General features: G+C 38.6%; 1 protein-coding gene across 3 annotated transcripts in view; it reads right to left on the bottom strand.

The window, feature by feature from the left end:
* stxbp5a (syntaxin binding protein 5a (tomosyn)) overlaps positions 1-26311 on the bottom strand; it is a 127901-nt gene that overhangs the window by 75164 nt on the left and 26426 nt on the right. For all 3 annotated transcript variants that reach the window (XM_049479928.1, XM_049479930.1, XM_007255661.4), the window contains exons 3-4: positions 11732-11813; positions 7575-7675 (exon numbers count right to left, since the gene is read on the bottom strand). In XM_049479928.1, coding sequence (XP_049335885.1) covers positions 7575-7675; positions 11732-11813 — 183 coding nt within the window. The remainder of the gene's footprint in view (positions 1-7574; positions 7676-11731; positions 11814-26311) is intronic.

Genomic DNA, 26311 nt, shown 5'->3' with positions numbered 1-26311 from the left:
ATTTACCAAATCTGCATTACCATGAAATTGAAATAGTTTTGTATATTATAATATTTTTATTTTATTTTATGTTTTGCTTTGCTTATTTTAATTAAAGCTGCTGGAGAACTGCTTTTATTAGTTGGTTTGTGATTACCTCACATATTAGTGTATCTTGTAGGACAGCATGGGTTAGCACTGTTTGTAGTACTGTAACACGAGTCTTATTGAATATTTTAGTGTCCATATCTGCACATATATATGGGGTGGATACATGCAATTAGTCAGGATTGTTACATAATCATACTGAGAATTTGGCATTGGTCAGTTTTACTGATTTTTAAAATTATGAAAAGCAAGGAAAATGTTAGAATTTTTGTTAGTTATTAATTAATTAATTATGTTTGTTTAATTACATAACACTATACACCCAGTCAGCTAAACACATATTAATAATAAAATATCTTTTTATCTTAAAATTTTTGCTGTACCCAGTAACGTTCAAAAACAGTGCATGCAGACCATGCAAATAATAAACTTTTACATGCTGATTTGGCTACCTTAGCTGTTTGACAGTGGTACTTGAGTAAAGGCAGCACAATGGTAGGGAAATAACTGGATTGACATTTGATGCTGCTGCAAGGGGGCGCCAGAGGGTCTGCTCCAGGATGACTAGGCAAGATTTATCTTCCAGCATCTCATTCTGCATACTCTCACACAGTCAAACAAACACTCAAACACACACACACACTCACACATTCAATTTCTTCACTCTGAACATCACCTCAGAACTGGATTACACTTCAGACCCACATGCATTCTCATTCACATGCATGTGCGCACACACACACACACACACAAACACCAGTACACAGGGCTTGTGAGAGTGGAGCAGGTGCTTGCATGCGGCTGGTAGCTGCTGCACTGTGATGTTGAGCTAAATGAGTGTCTTAGCATGGCCGCTGGGTGCCCTGCACTCCTGACATTTGGCTTGCTCTTTGCTGAAGCTCCGACCTGCAGCGATTCACACATACACACACAACACATCCACACACAGGCAAAACCGTAACCCCAACAGCTAAAAGCCTTTCCTGTGGAGACTGAGAGGCCTACAGAGGACCACTCTGCGCTACTCAAAAAGGCTATTTTCTGAAAGCTCAGTTCTGCCCTGGTTCTAATGGGTTCTACAGCAGTTCTACTGGGTTCCAAAAGAAGCCTCTGTCCATGGAATATTTACAAATTTTGAATAAGAAAGAAAAAAAACTGTACTTATCTCCACTTATATCCATTAAATAATGAAATTTCAGCATATGGTACTGAAATATTATGAGCCGCAAACACATCTCTTTAATGAATAGAAAATAATTCAAAATAGTTTTGTCCAAAAAAAATAAAAAAGCCCTATAAACAGGTAATGCTGTAATGTGGAAAATGCAACTTTGGACAGCAGCACATCACCAGCAGTGTCTACACAGCTTTGGGAAAGTTTTCACAGTGTTCCAGCGTCAGTGTTTACAGCTCTGAACCGCATGTGATGAAGCAAATGTCAAGTGTGAGTGCCTATGCTAGACTAGACGTTAACCAAAGCCGAATATAATTTTTACCATCCTTTCTCTCCAGTGAACTCAAACGCTAACTGGGTTCCCTCAGCTGACTACTAAACCGGAAATAAACACTTACCAAACTGATAAGACACACTTACTTACCAATAATGCATCAACATTTTATTATATTGAACAAACAAATTCTGGGCACCGTAAAGTAATTCTATACAGACTGCATTACAATCAAAAGACCTTACTTTATCTATTCTACACTGTCAACATTATTATCAGACTCTTTTTTTGTAGTCAGCACTGCCACTGACAGTAAAGGTATATTTTCAAAATTCATGTGACAGCAGGCTCCAAAGATACGGATAGAGATTAGGAAAAAAAATGATTGACATAATCTGTCTGATGCATTTAATTCCATATCTGGCACAAAAAATGGGGCTGTGCTGGATATCATAGGAGTAGGTGAATAGTTGCTGATGTGTTAAAAGACAAAAATATGAAATGCTGTCAAATGTAGAGTGATATGGCCACGGGCACCAAACGTCCTCTGAAATGTTGATCCCTCACCAAAGTACACATGGTGCCTTGAGCATTCAGTTTTAACCTTAGCTCAACCAGCACTGCTCAATATTACGCTTTGTTTTCTGTACAATTACTGAATAACAGGGGAATATATCAAAAAAATAATTTATAAAATATATCACAATGTTTAGATTTGCAATATGATATTGATTTTTAAACACACAGTATTGATTATTAATTTAGGTGTGAAGATTGGTGTTACACAGGGGTTTATTTAGTGTTGTGTTTAAGCGCTATGTACTAGATAGCAGTGTAATACTTGGCCATTACATCCTATCATTCTGATTGCATAAAAAGTAAACTTTTCTTTGACTCTGAGTTCATAAATATGAAGAAGTATTAATATATTTTTATTCTATGACAATTATTTTTAAATTTATGTAAAATAATATATTATGTATAATAATATATTTCCTTTTTTACAGTATCACTATGTATTGTGATATATTGAATAATAACTCCTTTATCATGATGCGTATCATATTGGCAAGTTGTTGCCAATATACAGCTGTATTGAATAAGTAGTAAAGCCTTAGAATAAACTTAAACCTGGAGGATAAGTCTAGAAGACCACAAACATCATCAGTAGATCTGTAAAAATTCTAAAATTGAATAATAAGCTATAGCTGTGTTTTTCCCCAATCTGCCAAGAAACAGTCATGACAGACAGACAGAAAGGGACATCTTATCCTAATAATAGTAAAGAATGAAACCCCAGCATTTCAGAGCTGAAGAGGGTGTAATGCTTACAGTATAGGTTACCTATAGAAAGCAGGGGGACTGAGCAGGACTGTGCTGTCTGGGATCATTTGCACCCCCGTAAATACACAGCTACTTATTTATCCACTAACTATCTTCCCCTCTATTAGATTCATCTCACACAAGGTTAGATAATTAGCAGATGAGTTGAACCGCATGTGTCAGCGCAGAAGCCCTAAACCTGGAGTTGAGAAACAATGTTCTATTCAGCTGACACTCAAGCTGTCAGCACAAGCAGGACGAGCCTCAAGCGCATACACATACAGTCCCACAACATCTCCACTATGTTTTTAATGAAGCATAGCTCCTGGCTAGAGCTTGTTGCTATCTTATCATACATTAATTTTAGAAAATATAATTATTCAAATGCAATGGCATTATGACAACTGATTACATAGAGAAGTATATTTACATTTGTTACAACAGGTTTAAGTTTGCATTTTGACTTTTCATTCGATTTAAATAAAAATGACAGAAAAAAACTATTTTAATTTCTAAAACACATTTATAAATTAAATGTAAATCAAAGTGCTGTACATATGCTGCGAAAAGTGTTTATTAGAAACATATAACAGCTAGACATTACTCTGGACACATGTGGAGCTCCACAGATGATGGTAGCATTCATAAGGAGATGTTATATATTTAATATATAACAACATACTGCAATGGTCAAATTTTAACTGTATAGGTATAATTAAATACACCAAATTTATGAAATCGGAGTAAAAAAGCAGTTTATTCTTTTTTTAAGTCAGAACAATAGGATCTAACGTTGGAGTACTATACTGCTATTTAAACACAACACTAAAAAAAAACTGCCAAACACCAATCTTTACATCTAAACTAGTAATTAAAAATCAGAACAAAATATCACAATACAATACAATAATATTTGTTACACCACTACAACCCAGTACATCATTCTCTGAATAAGTATAGCATCATTTAGAGAATAGCAGATTCAGTCATTTATACAACACTGCTTTTAAAATTGAGGTGTCTGTCTGATTAAAGAAGACAGACAGATTTAGCAGAGAGCTTTTTTTAGTTAGCATTAGCACCTCTTATGGATTCCCTCTCACTTTATAGGTGTTACTTCAGACTGTACTGTAGTGAGCACTTGAATGTGCACTCTACTGAGCACTGCAGTGTATGCTCCACCAGACAGGTGGGCCAGAGGCAGTTTTAGCAACTTCTCCTCCCTCACAGCCTGCCCCGGTCGCCCTGACAACCTCAGACAGTTTCCTGTCAGCCTGTCAACACATGCTGTGGCTGAGTGTCCTGAGAGGAACTTCATCAGGCTCCTCTTTTACTGAGAGACACCTTGTGTCAGCGACAGGGAGTGACCACCAGGAGCACTAAACATAGGCACTTACTAATAAATTATTTAAATTATTTAAATAAACAACATCAGAATTTATTATTTTTTTACAAAGTTAATGTAACTAATGAGTAATTGAAGCTTTTACCACACCTATTAGCATGACATAAACAGCATGCTTAAATCAGCACATACTGTCTAATCTGATCACCTTAAAGCTAAGTACCACATTTTTATAACTATAAGGCACAATTAAATCCCAAAAATCAACAGTGTGACTATTAAACCGGTGCGCCTTATGTATAAATTATACCGAACAGGTATTAAGGCAGTGAAGCCAGTCCTTTGAAGTGGACTGTAGGACTGTAGTTTGTGTTAAAACAAGCTACATGGGACGAACTGCTAGCTTATAGTGCCCTTGCTTACCGGAGCACTCGGGTTTCTCAGTCTACTGGAGACATCATTTACCACTGCTAACCGGGGCTAGCACTCACCTTTGGACAAAATTCTGGAAATCTAAGCTTACTGTAAATAAACTGAAACCTTCCTCATTTAGCCTTTATCTGCACAAACTCATCTGTGCTCTGAATCAGTCACAAATCTATTTACAGTACGATGATCATGCTTAAGTTTTTGTGAAAACCAGCATGTTTTGACATTTTGCGTGTGTAAATGAACTTCTCGTGAGCACAAATGTGAAACTAGCAAGTAAAAAAAGAGAATCATGTGCGCGCTAAAGAAGATGTAGCTTAATTTTTCTCCTCTCCTCTATTGGCTGATATGTCCAGGGTTAGTGACGGACCGCCTACCTCCACGAGCCGAAGGAGGGCGTTGAAAGAAGGACGGCAGCGGACAGGCGAGTTAGCTGGCTGGCTATGCTAATATCCAAACTGCCTGCTCTCCGGCGCGCTGGCTCTGTCTGCCCGGGTTTACTGCCCGGAGCGACCCGCTCTCGCCTGGAGCGATCGCTCGCCAGCTCTGTCTGCCAGGGTTAGCGACTAGAGCAACTGGCGAACAGCACCGGTCTAAGCAGTAAACCCGGGCAGACAGAACCAGCGCGCCGGAGAGCGGGCTGTTTGGGTGTTAGCATAGCCAGCTAGCTAACTCTCCTGTCGTCCTTCTTCCCCCACCCTCCTTCGGCTCGTGGAGGTAGACAAACTCTGGAGCTATCAGCCAGTAGCGTTCACTGAGGGAGGCGCCCTGACTCCGCCCCCAAACTGTCAAAACCACCCCTTTCAAAACTCGAGCGCAAAACACTCAGTCGAGCACAAACTGCTGCTGCAGGTAATTAATACAGCGCGCGAGGAAAAAAAACACCCAAGAGGAGAACAATGAAGCTCGAGAGCAAACTTTTTTTTTTCAGCGCACATGATTCCCATTTTTTTTTGCTCGCTAGTTTCACATTTGTGCTCCCACAAAGTTCATTTACACATGCAAAATGTTCAAATGCACCGGTTAATTATTTTCATCTGGTATTTTTGCGACCCTGACTTGTATTTTTCCACTCTCGACTTTTGACATTGATGTGACGCCATAGATCCTTTTTCTTTCCCATGTTGCTTGAAACCTGTTGCCTGCTTAATAATGTGGAACATCCTTCTTAAGTAGTTTTCCTTTAATTGGGCTCACCTGGCAAACTATTTATCAAAGGTGTCTAAGATTGATTTCAGTGATCCAAAGAGCCCTGAGACACAATACTATCCGTGAGTTTATTAAAGAAAAAAAAATCTTTATGACACTTAAATCCAATGTGGAACGCAGTGTATTTCAATAAACTCTGTCTCCTTACACAAAAATGGAATGGAAAAATATGTCTATGTAACAAACATATTTTTATTGATTTGACTCAAGACATTTGATAAAATGCTATTAAAATGTTAAGTTACATTATTACCAGCATTTACCTTAAATAGCTGCCAAGTGATGTGCCTTTACAGGGATATGCTGTATTTTTTGGCCTCACTTGGGCATAAATAAAAGGACAGAGGCATGTTTGCCATTTCTAATGTGCTTATTTAAAGGTCTGTTTTTGTGGACACAGATTTTAGTCTTGGGTTGAATCAGGCTGTCAGTGCAGTACCTCCAGGCTTAATCTGGGTCCAGTTTACTGACCCTCACAGTCTGCTTTTAATGACTGCTACATTCTGATTGGATAATCCCTCAGAGACTTTGTGTACTCTTTTCAGGTTCACATGCTCGGCTCTCTCACTGTGTCCCGGGGCACAGGGAAACTTGTGGAGACGCTCGGTAAATGTCATACAAACACACGTACCGACTCACATACACACACACACACACACATGTTAGAACGTGGAGATGTGGCAGGAACTTGTTCACCCCTAAAAGCTGCTGTTGGCGAGCTGTCGCCCTCGTCAGCATGCGGCCCGCTGATGGAAAGTGAAGGGTCGGCTCCTCTCAAATTAGGATCAACAGCTGCACACCATTGGTTGAGACATTTAACTCCTTCCTAGAATGATCCAGCTGTGCATATCTGTGTGTCTCTGATGGATGGATTGAGCTTGAATTCTCAGAAAAAATGTCTACAATGCAAACTTAAAAGGGGACATATTATATCTATTGTTAGAGATAACCTATGGGCTATACAACATGTTCAAGTTATTTGCACCAAATTACTGTCACATAAAGGTCTCACCAACTCTATACTAAACTATACTAATCCTGCTGTGTACTGTCCGAGGTTCTCTCAAAAAAAAGACAGAAATGGCGGATCCTCAACTAACTGTGACTTGTACATCAGTTTAGACTAGAAATGTCATTATTAGACCCAGTTTATTAGTATCAAAGTATACGGATCAGAGGGTGAGGGCCAAAAGATGGATCGGGCCATCCCTTCCATTTGTGAATATTTCATTTTAGGTATGCATCAAGTTTTATGCTGCCATCACATAATAAGCGAACGTCAAACATTATCTGTTCATTTCCCAGACAGGAAATAAGCCCCATTTCTGACTCCAATTTTAATTTCAATCTTTATTTAGGGTGTTTTTTTTATTTAAAAAATATGGGCATTTGACTAGAAAAAATTATTGCTACAGATCTGAGAGGGAAAGGGAACATAAACTGAGGGGACTGAATGTGTATTATGGTGTTCTCGCCCGCGGATAAGGCACAGGGTAAACAGACAGGTGTTTGTGTGAGGCTGTGCAGCAGAGCACGACTCCGATATGAGGGGCTCAGGTGCGAGAACTCGCTCACTCACACATGCACATCCCACTCAGGCGGTGACCAAGTATGGCCTTGTACCATCTGACCCTTTGTCTCTGGAGCGAACAGAAGGCAGCACCAGTTCCACGCTTAGCACATGTCGGTGTAGTTATCTCCGGTCACAAAACACAACACCGCAGCTGCCTCACCTCTCCCTGTTGAACTTCAGCGAGTGGAGCACAGCCGGTCTCTTCTGTCGCAGGTTCCATAGGTGAACACTGTCGTCTGCTAAAGCGCTCACTAGTGCCCCCTGCAGAGCCCAGAGAAAGAGAAAGAAGGAGAGAAAGAGAGCACATTATCGTAAAACAGCCTTAGGGAGCATTCAGATGATGCCTTTTTAAACTCTCTCAAGCGTGCCTCTATTCATTGTTGTCTATGGAACGACTGAAAAGCAATGTTCCAGACTGCAGAATGAGCTTCAGGTCCGCTCGTTTAAGCTGAAAAAACACCAACTTTTGCGATAAGCACCCCTGAAAGAGTTCCATACGTCATCCACAGCTGAACAATCAAGATCAATTAAAGGTGACTTCTTTCTAGTCTGTCAGTCATCTAGTATAAATGAAATATTAGCACTTAGTGTTTTTTTAACTCACCAAAATATATTATTACCTTTCCTTACAAAAAATGTTTGTATAAAAAGTCTACTGCAGGATTGTTTACAATTATACTCATAAACTCATTCCCCTGTAAAATGATCAAACTGAAAAATAACCATGGTGAATGTAAAAATTGTGTAAAAATGTCAATGATTTACAGATTTTGTGGGGTCCCAAAATGTTCTGTTTTAAAGTTTATGAAACTATGCCAACAGAGGAAGTAATGTAGTTAGAGTGATAAAATTAAGTGCAATATTTACACTTCTGGGCTTACCCTACCTTTAGTGAGTTTAATTTACTTTTACACAATTTGTACACACTTTCAGCTTGCCCTCATAGACACTGTACTGTACTGTACTTTTACACAAGTAAAAGCAAAAGAGGCATGTACACTAATGTGGTTGTGATATATTACAGGACGTTACACAAATGTTGCTCAGGTTATGTAGCATTATGAAGATCTTATTAATGGTATTGTGCAACTCCACCTGTTATATAGTGAATTAGCAGCATTCCAGGCCTGGAAAGTTGCATGCCTGATTTTTACATAGGGGTCTTACTGTTGGATTGTCTTAAGATTTAATGTCATCACTTTGTTCAGTAATCTGGATACAGGTCCAGAGTCCTAAAGTCCTCAATAGCGCCCTCTGTGAAGCACGAGCATGTCTGTGAGGATGGACATTAACAGGAAACTGCCTTTGACTTCCTCTCAAACACAAACCTGAACCCACAAGTGTCACACTGAAGAGGCTGCAGCTCCATAAGTAGCCTCATTATAATGAGTTTCTGCCGGGCTGGAAAATTCTAGAAGTAGTTGTGGGTGGTGAAAGTATGTGAGTGAGAGAGTGAAAGAATTCGAGTGAAAAGGAGAGAAATGAAGCAAGGAGTGTATGAGTGTGTGCGTGGGTGAGAGACAGACAGAAAAAGAGATCGAGAGAGAGAGAGAGAGACAGACAGACCGAGGGGGGGCGAAGGGAATGAAGTGGGGAGCAGAGTGTAAGGCTGAAATATCTTTTTTCTCCCTAGGCATCGATGTGTACCAACCATGCAGAGACAAACACAGAGAGAGAGAGAGAGAGAGAGAGAGAAAGCAAGAGAGAGAGCGAGACAGAGAGAGAGAGACAGAGCCTTTCTCCTGGTAACAGGAGCTGAATTTAAAGCAGATCAAGCCGTTTTCTCCCAGGTGATGATGATTCACAGACTGTGTGTGTGCGTGGTGTGTGTGTACGTGTGTGTGTGTGTGTGTGTGTGTGGTGCATTTGTGTGGAGACAGAGGCGGTGAGACCTTATGCCTTCTCCTACAGGCTTTACTTGGTATGCTGAGTCACACAAACACAAACGCAGATACACGCATGTATGTACAGGAAGAGAAATGTCCGAAACAACACCCCCTAATCTGAAAAGATTTGGAAAATACAAATAAAATAAAACACTACTTTGACTTTGATTGTAAACAGCATAAAAACAAGATATTTTATGTTAAATCTGCTCATTTTCATTTCATGTGTTAATATACATTCATTCCTGCATTTCAGGCTTACAACACATTCCAAAAAAAGTTATGGTAAAGCATTTGGCACTTTGTAATGTTGTTACTTTTTCTGGAGATATCCCATTCTTCCTCCAAACACATCTAAAGTTATATTTAACAGCATGAGGTCATTGTAGTATTTTCTAAATACTACATTGTAGTAGTTTCTAAATTCTTTGCGTCTGTTGGGGACAGGTCAGGAGTACAGTCAGGCCAGTCTAATACCTGTATTCTTATTTTCTGTCTTTATGCCTTTATGATGTATGCTGTATATGGTTTTGCATTGTCTTTTTGGAAAATGCATGGATGTTCCAGGAAAAAAATGATCCTGAAGGCACTATATGCTTCTCTATGGCAGATCCTGTTTTTTGATGCTGATAACTATTTGGTTGGTCCTTTTCATTGTAAGTCGAAAGTATACGCATCTATTTGTTCCTAAATTCTGATCTGACCACAACACACATTTTCCCTTTCAATATTTATTTGATGAACACTGGTTTTAAACATTTCAAAAATGTCCTACGCATTTGTTACAACCTGCACAAATACTAGGGCTTTCGTAGACTGGTTTATTTGGCCGTTTGACCTACTGACATCATCTATTTGAAATAACATCACTATTGTCTGACGAGGCACAACATGAAATATCATTGGTTGATACTGTCTGGAATGTAATAAAAGCCATTTTTTGTACTGTTCCACCTTTAAACTGATTAGATATTGTTAATGCACAAGATGTAGCCTTAAATTCAATGTAATTTAAAAATATAAAATGCATATTGTAAACCACTGGATAAATTGAAAGTCTTGATGCAACTTTTTTACAGCAACTACTGAGCTTAAATTGATCAATGTTGGATTCTGCCAACCATGCTGCTATAAGCTGTCATGGTGCCACCTATCAATTTTATCTTGTGAAGCAACATGGGGAGAAAGAAAAACTCTAACATGGATCTCAGTAGTGCTGCAGGTTTCAAGACACTTTAGATAAAAAATTATTTTGGTTGCTCTGTGTCAAGATTTTATGGCATAACTAACATGAGCCAGTGAAATATGTGTGTGCTGTATTTGAATGTGTTAAGTCTATTCACCAACCTATTAGATTCATATAAGTGTGTACATAAAAATCTGCCATTGGCCGATTTAGCTGTAAAGAAACTCTGCACTCCTGAATTCCTACCCTGAAATACCCTTTTTGGACTTTACCCTTGGTCCCTTACTGGACTTTTTTACATTTTACATTATACAAAATCCTAAAATGTGCAGAATTTCAAGGACAAGACTTAAGAAACACTGACTTTGTAGATACCCAACTTGGCAGGCATAATTCTGCCCTGTTCAGCTTAAGCTATTGACGAGTCCAGCATACGAGTTTAGCTTTGCATTAGCAGAAAAAGTGCCATAGCTGCTAGAGATACTCAAGAGCCTTAATTATTTTTAAAGCACTGAGTCACAATTGATGATATATGTATATATATATAAAAATCATAACTTTTTGGAAACACCATTTTGTGTTTTAGGACAATACTGTTTTGCTCATTTGCAAAGATAAAATCAAGGATGGCACAGTCATTCAGTGCCATGCCAGTCAGTGTAGATGCTTGATATCTGGCATATAAGCAGTGCAATTATGGTTCTCCTTCAAGTGCATTGACCTGTTCAATGACATCATGTTAGTGGCAGTTTAGTTTAAGTTGGCAATAAATTATGAAGCTATATTAAGATATATTATGAAGCAAAACAGCATTTCTTTAACATTCTAATTGAAATATAGTGTTACATTTAAAAGCAAATCAGAGATATTTTTATTATTACTTCCAGCAGATATATTGTCTGTTGTCAAATATCATATGCCCTGAAAGTATTACAGTATTATATCTTTCAAACACCCACACTGAAAAGCACATACATCTTAGTGTAAGCAGCCTCTGTAAGCCCCTTTGAAGGCAACACTCATGGGAGGAAAAGGGTGCGGTCAGCTCCCTGTAGAGGCACTCTCCAAGGGCACTCAGGTCCACAAGTGGACTCTTGACAACAAAGGCTCCGAGCGGACGGATCATCTGAGCCTCTTGTGGGCTCACCCGGGATAATTTAAGCCGTCTCTCAGGATTCTGGGACATGGGTACTCAGAGACAAGGGGGAGGGATTGAGGGACTGTACGAATAATGAATGCGCTCACCTCGTTTATAAGGAACTGTAGCTGGATGACGGCTGCTCCACTCTCGTGCTGACAGTAACATTCCACACCAGGTCGACCAAATCTGAGCATGGAGTCAAGGGAACTACATATTTTAAGGTGTAAAAGATGAGTAGGAACACCTGAGAGACAAAGAGAGAGTATTATATGATAAGGAGTGTAGCCTTTACTAAATTTCTGTAGGGTTGTAACAGTATAGCATATCACATCACTTAAATATCACAAAATATCTGTCTACTCCTGTATCCTGAGTCATTAATGGGCCTTAATTGGTGGGTTGATAAAGGGTTTGTTAAACCCATGGATTTATGCAGTTGTTCCCAAATTCTGACTCTCCCACTTGTTTGGCTCAGCAACGATCGGGATACATTAGATCAGGCTATGTTTCTGTTTGCAGAACTGCCTCTCACTGGATGTGTTCCGAAATGAGAATCCATTGAGTGTATACAGTAATACTACTAATTATTAGTAATTATATAAAAAAATACTGTATATTATTACATATAGGACCAGAGAAATTGTACATGCTAAAATTTGACCTCTGTAAAATTAAATTATTAAATTATTTAAAGAGTTAAATAATGACCTTGTTCTGACAGTGATATAGGGAGATAATTGCCTAAATGTTCCATAATAGGACATAATAGGAACTGAGTTGATGGCTCAATGTGACTTTGACTGCAGTCAGTTTTAAATAAGACAAGGTACTCCATTACACCATAGTTTTCTATGCATTCCCTAAATTGAGTGCTTGCGGTAACCACATTATAGTTCACATTTCAATTCATCATTAAACTTTAATTACTATACCACATTTAGTAAGTAAGAACATACCGGTTGAACCACTTAATGGCTAATGGTCGTCATTTCTCACATAAACATGATATACAGACTGTACAAACAGTGTGATGTGGCTTTCATAAAACAATCTAGTTAGTTATATATAGATATAGTGGGTGAAAAAGTATTTGCCCCTTTACAGATTTATTTTGTTTTTGCATTTTTGTCATACTTACATTTTTCAGATTATCAAACAAACTTTAATATTAATCAAATATAACCTGAGTTATAAAGTGAAAAATCTATCCAGACTAATCTGGCCCTTTGTGAAAAAAAGGTTTGCCGCCCCCTTAAATGAACTGCAATTAATCACACTTTTTGGAAAGCTGAGTTCAATTTCACTACTAACCGCAACTACGCCTGATTACTGTCAGACCTGTAGTATCAACAAATCACTTAAATTTAACCTGTCTGACAACATGAAGCAGCTAAAAGATCTAAAAAAAAAAAACACATTATGCCCAGACCTGAAGAAATTCAAGAACAGATGAGAAAAGTCACTGACATCTGTCACTCTGGAAAAGATTACAAAATCATTTCTGCCTCCACTCGCCCCGCAGCATTTATAACAATGATAGCTCAGGTGTACTTGGGTTCTGCAACAGGACAATGATCCAAAGCACACAAACAAATCCTCCAATGTGTCTGAATAAAAACAATTCTGAAAAGAAGAGTGGGCTAAAATTCCTCCACACAGATGTGAAAGACTCATTGCCAGTTGGTAATTGGTAAAGCTTGGTTGCAGTTGTTGCCACCAAGGTATTTGGTTAAGGGGCAAACATTTTTTCACACAGGGCTAGATTTTTGGTTTAATAAATAGAATCATCATTTAAAAAGTGTGTTTTATATTTACTCAGGTTATCTTTTTGTGATGTTCAAGTAAAAAAGGGGAGGAAATACGTTTTTACGCCACTGTATATGTTGTACTCTTATTCTGCTCCAGGAAAAGAACAGAAATAATTGAAAGCCCAACACTGTCAATACATTCATATGCACAATGCATTATGACCACAATGTACATACTGTATATGGTCTTCTAAACACTGACTGAGAACAATGTACACACATAATCCCTGAACAATAATGTGCATATGAGGACATCAAAGGACCAGCCTGAAGCACTGCAAAAAAACAGAATTATTTTTTAGCAAAATGTTTAATAATGGCTACATGGGTTGTTTCTAGATGTCTGGGTAAAATGCAAAAGCCTAAGACTAATCTAATGATAGTTACCCCTGGAGATCAGCCTCAGCCACTCACTCAGTATTTCCATATTGCTTTAGCAGCAGTGTGAGGAGGGGGAGGGAGTTAGAGTGAGGGAGAGTGCAGAGGGTCTGAAGCGATTTGGTGCAGAAAGCTAAAAAAGCGAGGTGAAAACGAAAGGGTTAGACATGGTCAGCAGGAGAGAGAAGCACAAAATAACAAAAAAGAGGTGAAGTATCTTCATTTGTTAGATTGTGTGTGAATCCTGAGTGCCTGCACTTCCATCACAGAGCTCAGAAGGGAAGTAAAAGTGCCTGCCTGCAGTTTCTCAGGAGCAAGGGGGGGGAACAGAGGGCAGAAAGCATGTCAGAGGGAGAAATTACACCATTCTTCATGATTGGTGGGAGTGAAGGAGGGAGAGTAGCAACTCAGGTTTCATTCTACAGTGATTAAAAAATACACACAAAAACCAAAAAGCAGTGCTCTAGGGTCAGACTATACGACACACACAGCTTTACACAAACAGCCATAATAAATGCACACATACATAATGCCACAATTTCTCATGTTTTTGCAATCCACCTGATGCTCTTTAACATAATCTACTTATTCAGATATTACTACAACTGGAGGAATTCACCTTTTTCAACTCCAACACACCAGTTTTTCATGCAGTGCCCTTGATGTTTAACCTTGAGCAAGCAATCTCACACAAATGCAGCAGCACATCCCATTCCTCCTGAAAGAGGGGCATTACAGAAGAGACATGAGATGATAGAGCTCAGATCAGAACACATCCTGGGGTTTCACGCATGTATGCACTAATGTGCACGCATGAAGCTGCCTGATCCCCCATTGTGTCATGGAAAAAAGAAACAGGGTCTATCTGCCAACACTGCAGACATGTTCTGAGAGGAGGCTAATAAAAGCAAATGAAAAATACACAAAAACAGAATTAGAGGGAGAAAGGGTGGGACCAGAAAGCTGTTACGAAAAGCAAATTTGCTTCTATTTATTACAAGGACTAAACGGGTTTATCCATGTTTATGCTGTTAACAAAAGGGATCTACTCTCTAATTATGATTCAAATCAGTGTTTGAAGAATTGCTCCACTAACTGCCAACCCAAGTCACATGTCCAGACCAGAAAATCACTGGATGGCGCATGTCACAAAAAAGGGGGACAAAGAAATCCACAGAATTCACGTTTACCTCTTATTTATTATATGGAATATAATAAAGCATGAAACACTTGTAAGCAGGAAGTTGTGAATTTCCTTGTATTTGTACAATAATGAAGGTATAAAATGATGTAATATACTGTGTAATCACAGAAAAACACATCATTTGATATTCTAAATTATTTGTATTATAATTTCTAAAATCAAAGGAAAAGGAATCTTTCGGACAAAAATATATATAATTCAAAATTCTGCATTTAAATAATCACCTATACATTTATGTTGATCGACATACATTTTGGAGGCAGAAAATAACTATTAACCTGGTGGGCTACTCTGAACTAAAAGAATGGTATTTATTGACCAACAGATTTTATGTAAATTGCATTACGTAATATGATTTGCTTGGTTGTGTTTTTGCTAGGGCTGTCAAATAACCTGTCAAATCACAGAACAAATAAAGTATTTACTGAAATAATGTATTTATTTACACTGATTAATAGCCTTCCTCGACAATTCCGGTCACTATAACGTGCAAGAGGCAAACAAAACAACATGAAGTAAAAACTGCATTACTCAGCCTCCTTAAGGGGAAGTTTTTACACCTGAATGTAACATAGCACAAAATAACAAAACTGTGATAAGCTTGTTTGACTTTCTCACCTAATTTCAGTCCGTATTTTTCAGAAATACATATGAACGTGATGATTTAGTTTGATGGTCTATGATGATATGTTTAGGCGCCTACATTGTACAATTTGAGAAATAGACTGAGAAAGCTACTGATAATATATTCTTTAATTCAGTTTATAATTGCGACATAAGGATGTATAATATGTCATGCATAAAGAGATGTGGAATTTTAAGTTTGTAAGTTACTTTTACTGGTTTGTTTTTAATAATTTTAATAATGTAATGTGAAATCTATTTTTCAATGTGGTCATTTTTAAGAAATTAATTCTGGTGGTTTATGCACTCTCATTAATGTGTATAAAATCAAGCAGCTAGCCATGCAGTCTGCCTATATAAACATTAGTGAAAGAATGAGAGGTCCATAAATGTCTGCATGGCAATTTAAAAGAAAGCCACACATGAAAAGTCTGTTGTAACGTGATAAAAGACTGAGGTGCCAAATAGTTCTTTTAAAAACTGAAAAGAATCTGTACACATTTAAAAACATAAGAGGTCCCTGGTAAAGCACAGTGGAGGTAGTGTCATAGTTTGGGATTACAGGTTTGCATCTGAAATAAGTTCAGTAATATTTATGGATGATTTATTCATGATGGTAGCAGCAGAACAGCTAGACTGTGACTTAACCACAGTGGCTGACGGCTTGAATGAAGTCCTGTGGCTGAGTTTGGTGTTTCGTTGCATTGGTGTCTAACCAGAGCTGGACTTTAATGATGCCTGTTTTTACTCTATCACTATAACCTCTCAGTCTTCAATAAGAGACAGTTTGTCAAGAGGAAAGAGAAGAACAGAGACTATACGAGAAAGAAAGAGGAAAAAGAGAGATAAAAGATGGAAAGCATGAAAGGACGACAGCGTAACTGGGCCATCTTCTCCGCCTGCTTTGTAAGATGAAAGTTTTGAGAGTGCTATGAAGCTAAGTAAAGACACAAGAACTTAGTTTTGGTGATCTCTCTCCATCGTTCTCTCAAGTGGCCCCCATTATACAGCAGAAGAGTTTAAGGTGAGGCTTCAAGACAAATCGCACAGCCATTAAAATGCAATAAGCCCACACCAAGCGCTCAGACAGACATTTAAGAAAGAGTCCTGTGTTTTTACAAGCACATATAAACGGTGTGAAAAATGTCTCAACCTCCATTATGGAAAAGGAAAAAGTGTATCAAATGCATTAACTGTGCTGCTGCACGGTTGGGGAGGGTAAGATTAAAGGCAGGTTTTTCAACAATTCAGCCTGCATTAGCATCAGGGTGTCTGTATGTTCATACATGTATGTGCGTCACTCTCCTCAACAGCTGCATCACAAAACATCAGATTTCAGTAAAACACAGGCTAAAAAAAGTGCCTCTGACATAAAGAGAGCGAAAGACGAGCAAGCAAGAGTAAGAGAGAGGAGCCTGGGGGCTGACTATAGCCACAATTATTTTGGACTGACGTCAGGCATGTCTGGTCATATATCACTCTGTCAGAGACAAGACATAGACACAGGCACACAGACACACACGCATTGCTATATGTATCAACTATTAGCATACAATCATGGCCAAAAGTGTTGGCACCTCTGAATTTTTTACATGAAATTAAGAATTTCTCCCAGAAAATTATTGCAGATACACGTTTTGTTATACACGTTTCTTTTGTTATTTTTTTGTTGTGAAATGTCTCAAAAAAAACAAAAATGGCAAAAAAGGCAAAAATTTCATGCAAAACTCCAAAAGTGGGCCAGACAAAATTATTTGCACCCTCAACTTCATTAGGAGTAAAAAGATCATTTAATTTGAGTACCAAAAAATGAACCAGGAATGTTCTGTATGTTGAGTAATAGTTTTTTATGTAAAGCACAAAACACAGTATTTTACATCGACTACTTTAATGTGTCACACTGTGCTTACGTCACCCAAGATGGAAGAGGTTAGGGGATCTTCAAAGTGTCCAAACAACACACAGTTTACACGATAATTCACAAAATATCAGCGTTTTTTAGGGTTTAATGATTAATGAAATTAGCACTACTGCTACTTTCCCAAAGATTGGTTCTCCATTAAAAATCCCTCCATGGCAAATAGAAGAATTATGAAGAACCACAAATAAAGATCTAAGGACCTACAGGTGTCTTTGCTTTGCTTTAGACCCAACACCAATGTCTATTTTTGATTAACCTAAACATTTTAGATTGTACCAAAATACAACATACCAAGGCACACAAGTAAACCTATGTTAAGGCGATATGACAATTAACTGGATTTGTTGTTTGAGTATATACATATACACTGAGTTCGAGATGAGATGAGATGAGCTCTTTCACAGGTGGTGCAGAGCCGCAGTGATGCCATTATTTCTCATCCTTAGCTGTGTATGTATTTCTGCACACACTTTCTCACAGTCTCCCACACATGCGCTCACACCTATGCACCAGCAATCATGCTCATGGGAATGATTAATTTGTCTAATTCGCTTTCTAAATAAATAAACTCTAGAGACACCTTTGATTTATTAGGGGGGCAAACAATTACAGCTGCATGCAGTGTGGCTGTCGCTGCAATAAACCGCCTTCACCTTGAGTACGCTTCAGCGCACACACTTCCAAACCAGCCACTCTGCAAATACAGTCAGCGAGCGGCATGTTTCACTAAAGCTTACAGTACAGGAGATTTATCAGCAAAAGCCAAATCAGAGCGGTATGAAATTAGATCTTAGACTGCACACATCCAGATCCATTCCTATAAAGCCAACCCTCATTTCTGCGGTGGACGTGACTGTCAACATTGTTTTGCGTCTCCGTTCCTGCTGCAATAGATGTAAGGCATGTAAGGAAAGTGCTAAAGGTAAGGCTTGCAATAATGTCATATGTTGCAAAATAGAATGCAGAACATCAGAATGTTGCTTGGTTCTATTAGTTGTTAGTAGAATCATGTTAGCACAGTACAGTACAGTTTTAAAGCAGTACTGTTTAGGTGGTTTTACATGAGTAGAACAATGCTCAGTTGTGTATAGTTATTAAATAAAGCAATTTACATATTAGAGGTTCAGAAAGTCCACCACTATACACTAATCTTTACTGAGAGTGTTTATACACGCTTAAGATGGTGCTAAATTCTGTTAGCGATAACATCACACTAATATGACTACATTTAAATCTGAAGTTTGTAAAAAACATATTTTACCCCTGTATGTTCAAAAAGTGTTCTTTTGTACATATTTTGTTATAGATATCTATAAATAGCTCTTTGTGTAAGTTAACATTTTAGCTAATCTAGCTAATTTTCCATATTAATAAGAAAATATATTCTTATGCTGCATACATTTGACTATAGTATATAAACCCTGAAACATATACAATCCAAAACATTAAGACTAACAATCTCATTAAATCTGAGAGAGACCCATAGGACACTTTTAAAAACAAAACATTTCTGTTTCACATCTTCCAGATACACGGCAGCCAAATGTAGATGCTGTCATTAGCGTAACCCCCGAGCTTCTGAGATCTTGACATCTGTCCTATAAGGTGAAATAGCATGGCATCCCCATATTGTGGCATCAGCCCAAAGAGACAACAAGGTCTACACGAAACTGCACACCATTAACCCACCCTAACACCATTCTGCAAGCTGGGTGTGATTGGATCCTGGAGTGATTCCAGGACTAGCTGCAGTGGAGAGTATTAATGACCTTGCATCTCACTATCTGAGTCTAAATTTAGCCCAAACCATTCACCAAACAGCTTTTGGGAGATTGGGAGAACTTCCACCGCAGAGGATGTGCGATATACAGTAGAAATATATATTATATTTAATGTTAAATGGGTTTGATAAAAAGGAGAGTGAGAAAGACCAGAGAGGTCAGCAGATTTTCTAATAGCCAAAAGCTAGAGCAGAAAACCAGGAGACCTCTTCAGATTAAAGGCCATGATTCTGCTCAGCTATACTGTCTTGACAGGGTGTTTAATCTAGACATAAAACTATTACATCCTGTATATTCCATATGTCAAAAAGAAATTAGTTATTAAATTAGCTGACAAATGTGCAGTGTTGCATAAATCTCAGGTGATTTATCAGTTCAGGTAAAACATCCAATGCTATAATTTTGTTTTGCAGGATCTGGTGCAAAAGCAAGTTAAGAAAAGAAGACAAAACAAGACAATCTGTGCTGGGAGCACACATGAAATCCTAACTCCTGTAAATTGAAAGGGATGCTGGCATGCACTATGGTAGGTGCCCCTGAGCAGAGCCTAATGACATACTCAGCCTATATAGCTATACTTTATTCTCTCACACTGAGTAAAATCTTAAATGCCTCCTTATTGAATGTCTCAGATCAGATGTTCTGTGTTTGTATCAGATAGAAACAGAGCGAGAATCAATCGATGTGAGAGAGTGAGCGAGTGAAAGAGGGCGGACACAGCAAGAGAAATGGGATATGTTGCAGCCCATGGGGTAGAGAGAGCGAGGGCACGCTAAACTGTTATGAATAGTATATCAATAATAGCATTTAAACACACAGTTATGGATGGCACACAGAGCTGCACTGCTGTGCTACTGGGATTAGCTCAGCAAAGTCAATTTCCCTAATCTATTACAGATGCAATCTCCCACTATTTTTGTGTTTTGTGCTAAATTTGTGTTAAAGTTGAGTTTCTTGCAGTGATCAGGCATTCAGTTTTCGACCTTTTAGACATTCCCTGATTTTACAGAAAATGGACCATAGCACTTTAATACAATGCTCAAAATATTTTTTCTGCCTACTATTTAATCCGGTGTTGTCATTGAAAACGATTCATTTCCAGAGAGTACAGGTTCAGAGCAGTCAAATTATGTTTATATTTAATGTATTTATTCAAAAACACTTGATATGTTTAATACGTCATGTGTAAAGCATTTTTGTTTCCTGGCTAAAAACATTTATGTTGTTGGTAAGCATTACTTGATGGATTTGTTACAGTAGAATATAAACTTAATTGTGCACCATGGCTACTCTTACTGCCATCAGAAATGATTTGGCACCGTAAAGGATGACAGGTCAGTTTTGCACAGTATTTCATCAGACTCAGGGCAGTTTCACTCTGAAAAAAATGATGATGTACTTCAATTTAGATTTAAAATGATGCACTGTAGGTTCAGTTGTCTCAGACATGGACTGAAAAAGGTGCATTTATTATTAACATATATAGAGTATTCGTCAAACATTTGCTTGCACTCATCATATACATGAATGTCATGGCAATACTGGATTAATTAGAAAAATAATGCATTTGTAAATGTATATGCATATGTATATGTTAACAATGAAATAAATTAAGTAGTTTTGACTGGGCTTGAAATTTTGGCCCAAAACTGAAAGACAACTAATAACTTTTTGTTAATGCTTAAATCAACTTGAATTGTGACACCTGTGATGCAGAGGATATTTTTATGGTTTCTGAAATCCATGTAGGGTCACAATAATATATTAAGGGCCAAAAATATACATACACACAGATTATTCATTATTTGTTTAGTTTAAATTTCAAAATTGTTTTTTAATCTGCCAAGGCCTATTTAACTTTCTGTTGGGGATCATGATTGACTACAGCTGTTAGCTTCTCTGAAAACCTTGGGTTTAAATACAGAAAGCCCTAAGAAGCCAGTTTTTCCATACAGTTATTAAATGCATGTTTACCATCCCCAGACTCTTTTGAACTTAAGGTAAAGAAGAGTGGGAGGAGAATTATGTGTGAAGAACACAGAAAGAGAGGAGAAGGAGAGCCTGCAAACATGGACAGATAGAGGGAGAGGAGGAAAAAGAGAGTGTGAGAGTAAGAATAAGAAAGACTGGAAGAGAGAAAGAGAGAGAGATACCCAGTGTAACACTAACCGAATTGAACAGCATTTTTCTCTGTCTGATGAATAATGGATGTGGCTAACTAGGAGCCAGTGTATGCATTTAGCTGTGTTAATATTTTACACTCTTTGAATGCTGAAGAATAGCCATTATTAGCCATGTGTTATCAGTCTAGGAAACGTTTTGTGACCAATGACATCACTTTACCACCAATAACAGTACCACTAATCCCCTTAAGCACATACTCACTCAATGCTCTTGTAAAAAGTGTTTAATTTGCTGCTTTTTATTCTGCACACAAGTACTGAACCAAATTTCTTTAGGAACTCCACACAGTTTAATTACGTAGAGGAAAAGTCTCTTTCTTTCTCCTGCAAAATCACCTGCTTCATTTCTTACCTGTCCAAGGGCACCACACACATACAAACACACACCAACTCACACACTGGAGCAATTCCGAGGGCAGAGAGCTGATAAGGCAGCTGTTAATAGGAACCCATAGAGAGAGGAGGGAAAAAGAGTGTGAAAGAAGAGGAAAAGGAGGAAAGGAAGAGAGCAAATGAAAAAGACACAGAGAGAGTAAACAGACCTAAAAAGACCAGCAAATGTGTAAATGGAAAAGCAGGCTACCTAAAAAGAGGCAAGAGCTAAAAAAAGAAAAAGAGAGAGAAAGAGGAAGATGAATGGACTTGTTTCACCCCTACAAAAAAACACCAAATCATCGAAAGTCTAGCCCCTTCTGTTTGCCTAGAGCCAGGAAGACAAGAAAAAAAACATGAAGAGATTCAATAGAATAATAGTCAGCACCCTACACCAGGTTCCTGACCTCTCTCTGCTAACCTGACGGCAACTCAGAAGCCTGGACAGTAGGGAGAGACCGGGCTCTGACCCATAATCCCTCTCTGCTGCCAGACTTGGCAGCAGGAGGCCACTGTCAAGGACAAAGCCGCTGCAAGAAGCCAGAAGCACGACTCAGCTTTTCTCCCCCCTCCTCAAACCATGACTCAGCACGCCAACTCACTCCCCCACCTCTGCTTTTATTCCACCGTTTTCTTCACTCGCCCTGAAGAATGGCAAAGCTCAGTCTCTTCACAGGTGATGGAAGAGGTGCAGTCACTCTCACAAATGCAGAGTTTTGCTAGGACTCCCTGTCTCCTGAGTAGTCCTGATATAAAAGAACTACTTCACTCAACTGTGGACTGCAGAGAGAGAAAGTCTTCAGGGCTTTTCAATCAAAAAACACCAAGTCAGAAGTCCAACACTTCCACTTGCCTCTAAGCATGCAAAAAAACTCAGTGTCAGAACTGACCTTACATGTACTCCTCTTAGAGACTTCAGAGGAATGACACTCACACAAAGGAGCACTGAACAAACAGCAAACCAAACGTTTAAAAAAGCAGGTCATTTACGAAAACAGCAATGTTATTTCATTTAGTATTCTGTTTATTGACTTCCAAAAGATTCTATATTCCCACAAGTGGGAATGGACAGAAATTAAGCAATGCTGTATATACATAATGCATTGCGGTACAGAATGTGGTGTATTGCATCATTAGAAAGACACATATTGGCATTTTAGCCACCTCTACTCACGCTGCATGTAAACAAACACTCGGTCACACATTACACACACGAGCATGTGAAAGATGACCATCAAGCTGACCTTCACAGAGCCCCCTCTGTGTCACATGTTGCCAGATCATATGTGCACATGTGGCATGGATCATACAGAAAGGCCGTCACAATCACAATCTCAGGCTCAGATCACACGCAGGGCACGCCTTTGGCAATTAATATACATGTCACACAGAGACGTGGGGGTGTTGGGGGAGAGGAGAAGAAGAGAAAGACAGAGACAGACAGGCTGATGAGGTAATGAGAAAGACGGACAAACAGACAAAGATGTCATCAGTGTACTTAATAGTTACAATTTATTCTGATGACTGAAAATGAACACAACGTCTTAACATTGCTTCTTTAATTTTGTGCAGAATTCTCCCTCCTCCCATAATGCAATTTTAGGTACATACTTGTTTTTGTTTTTTTTATGATGCTTCTGAAGTTGTAGTGGTGTTTTTTGTAGATATTTCCTCTCTGAAATTTAATCCAACATTAGAAAGTTTCAACAAAATTGATTTATAAGCTGAACATTTTTTTTTCCTTCAGGGTGGTGAAGCTACTCTCAGCCTGGGTGGTTAATGCCAGTTGTTTGAGTTTGCCAAAGAGATGAAGGGTAAAGCCACAGCACCAAAGTTGTGGATGAACTCTCTATACAAACTGGCAAAGCCAGTGAAATACTGTGATTCATTTTCAATTGGGCTTTGGCCAAAAGCAGACTGCCTCTACTTATGGAGTTCCATCTGAACAGCTCCAGCCTATAAATGCATTTGTTTTGTGAAATTGGCACTAATTTCTCACGTAATTCTTTTTTAGGTGCTCAGGCGCCTGGTCATCAACCATACTGAAACACGCAAAAGGAGGTGGTCTCCGTCCGGTTCCAAATGAACTCCAAAGCGGTTTGTTTGTGTGTCAACAGCAATCCAACCCAACTATCACATATACTCCTTATGTTTGAGCTAAATGTTGTTCAGATGCAGTTTAATTTGATTTATTTGCTATAATATAAAAATAGCTAATAACTAATGCCATCTCTGGTGCTGCTCTGGTGCATGCTAAACTGTTTACACACTGAAAGCAATGCAATATACGCAGCATTCGCACTCCATATAAACAAACTCATCAACTGATTCGGACCGGGGAAACAAACTACAAATGTGAAAACGCTCTAAAAATGTCATTCACGCAATAACAATAACTATGTCCTCTAGGAGGTCAGTAATGAACAACTGAAACACTGTGGGAGAGATAGATAAGCCATATGGCATGATTAAATACTCAAAGTGCCCCTGATGTTGGAGAAAGCAGAAAGCTATCTTCCTCACTCATCTCATCTCCCTCTTTCTCGAAGTTGTAGGCACTATGGAGACCGAAGCTGAGCCCCTCATAACTGTTCTATGGCAAAGAGCACTATAGGAAGGGGATAGCGGTATTCTACTGTTCTTTCATTAAGCCCTTTGTAATCAATACAAGGTCTTAAGGTCTTTGTCTTCTGGACAAAGAAGAACCTGGCTGAGCCTGGGCAAGTGGGAAAGCAGATAAAGCCATGTTTAAGGGATTTCTCAACATATTCCTCTATAGCACGTGACACAGCAGCAGAAAGGGGGTAGTTATCGATTTTGGTTGGGAAATAGAACCTAACATGAGTTTAACTGCCAATAATGGTACGATGCAGTGGGAGTTGAGTTTGGTTTTCATTGCTTAAAACATATTTGATTTTTAATTCATAGAAAGGACCTGCATTATGTCTACGTAAAGTTTCTTTAGAGTTAGGACCAATATGAACTGTAAACAGGAGTTTGAGATTGTGGTACTTTGTGGAACCTTGGAAGTCCCAAAATGTTTGTGAGTGCAAGTATAAGTAACTAGGAAAAGGCGATATGGGTAAATATCTTCCCACAGTGAAGTAAGTGACTGTTTCTCGGCACAGGTTGATTGTCAGCTGGCCTTAATGGAGATAGGTGTGGATAACCAGTGATAGAATCAACTGTACTTTGACTACTCCCTCATCAATGAAGTTACCAAAGGCTCTGGTGGTTTTTGATAAGAATAAAATGAAAATGCTGTGTCATAAAAAAGAACATAACCTGGAGGCAGAAGCAACTGCAACTCCTTGTTGGTTTTGGCAGGGTAGTGTTCGATAAAGTGTTCGATAAATCTCTGTGGTAGCCTATGACAACCGTCCGGGGCTAGTAATCAAGTGATGCTCAGCTTCATAGGTTCAGGGGCTAAATAGTTCTTTGCAGGAATAACACTATAGGTTCTATTAGAGTTTTCAGTTAGATTAAACAGCAATTTGTTAGATGATCAATTGCAGGAAGCTGAGGTATGGTATTATAAGCCTTTAAAGAATACTAAAAAAGGGTGTTGTGCTGAAATCCGACACCCTTTCACATGTACACGTATCACGTGACAAAATGGATGCAAACATTTATGCTGGTGATTTTTGCATCTACAGTGAATGTAGATAAACCCATACTTACAAATAGACATAAAATAATCGAAGGGTAATCTTTTATGTGCATTCTGCTGCATGACACACATGCCCTCGACTGGAAAGGCAACTCAATAAACTGACAACATTCTAAAAACCAATCAGTTTTAGAAGGATTCCATGCAGGTGATGAAGACAGGACTTAGAAAAGTAATTTAGTCCACTCACTAAACTGCAGTGTAAAACCAAAAATAGTACCAACCTCCAGAACTAATTCCCCTGAGGTTCCACTGCCTTGTCTCAGTTTCAAAAGCTTTTCACTCTTCAGGTCCATGGGGTCAAACATAGCTTTAGAATTTGGAGAGTAAATTGATCATACAATGAAATTTCATCAAGAGTGTGGAGGAAGGTAAAGGAGTGAACCTGACAGCCACAGTGTGTCATTTGTCAATGCTTCAGCTGGTATAAGACTTCTTCCATTACTAACTGCATTAGCTGCACAGCTTCAGTGAAAAAGAAAAGAGAAAAATCTTTTACACCAAACATATATCTTTAGAGTAAAGGGATTTTAGACAAAGTCACTTAATAAGCACCACGCTGACCAGAACAGAAACAGTATTAGATCTTTAGAAACTGTGTGTATGTGTCTACTCAGTCTTAGCATCCATACATCTGTTCCTGCAAGCCCAGCCGGAGGATGCCCCTGTTGTCACTGCAGGGTCTGCTGTGTATAAGCAAAATCCTTGTGCTCATCCTCTCCATGATCACAATCCACTGTGTG

This window comes from Astyanax mexicanus, chromosome 1 (assembly GCF_023375975.1).
Source record: "Astyanax mexicanus isolate ESR-SI-001 chromosome 1, AstMex3_surface, whole genome shotgun sequence".
Taxonomy (NCBI): domain Eukaryota; kingdom Metazoa; phylum Chordata; class Actinopteri; order Characiformes; family Acestrorhamphidae; genus Astyanax; species Astyanax mexicanus.
This window is presented reverse-complemented; position numbering and strand designations above follow the sequence as displayed.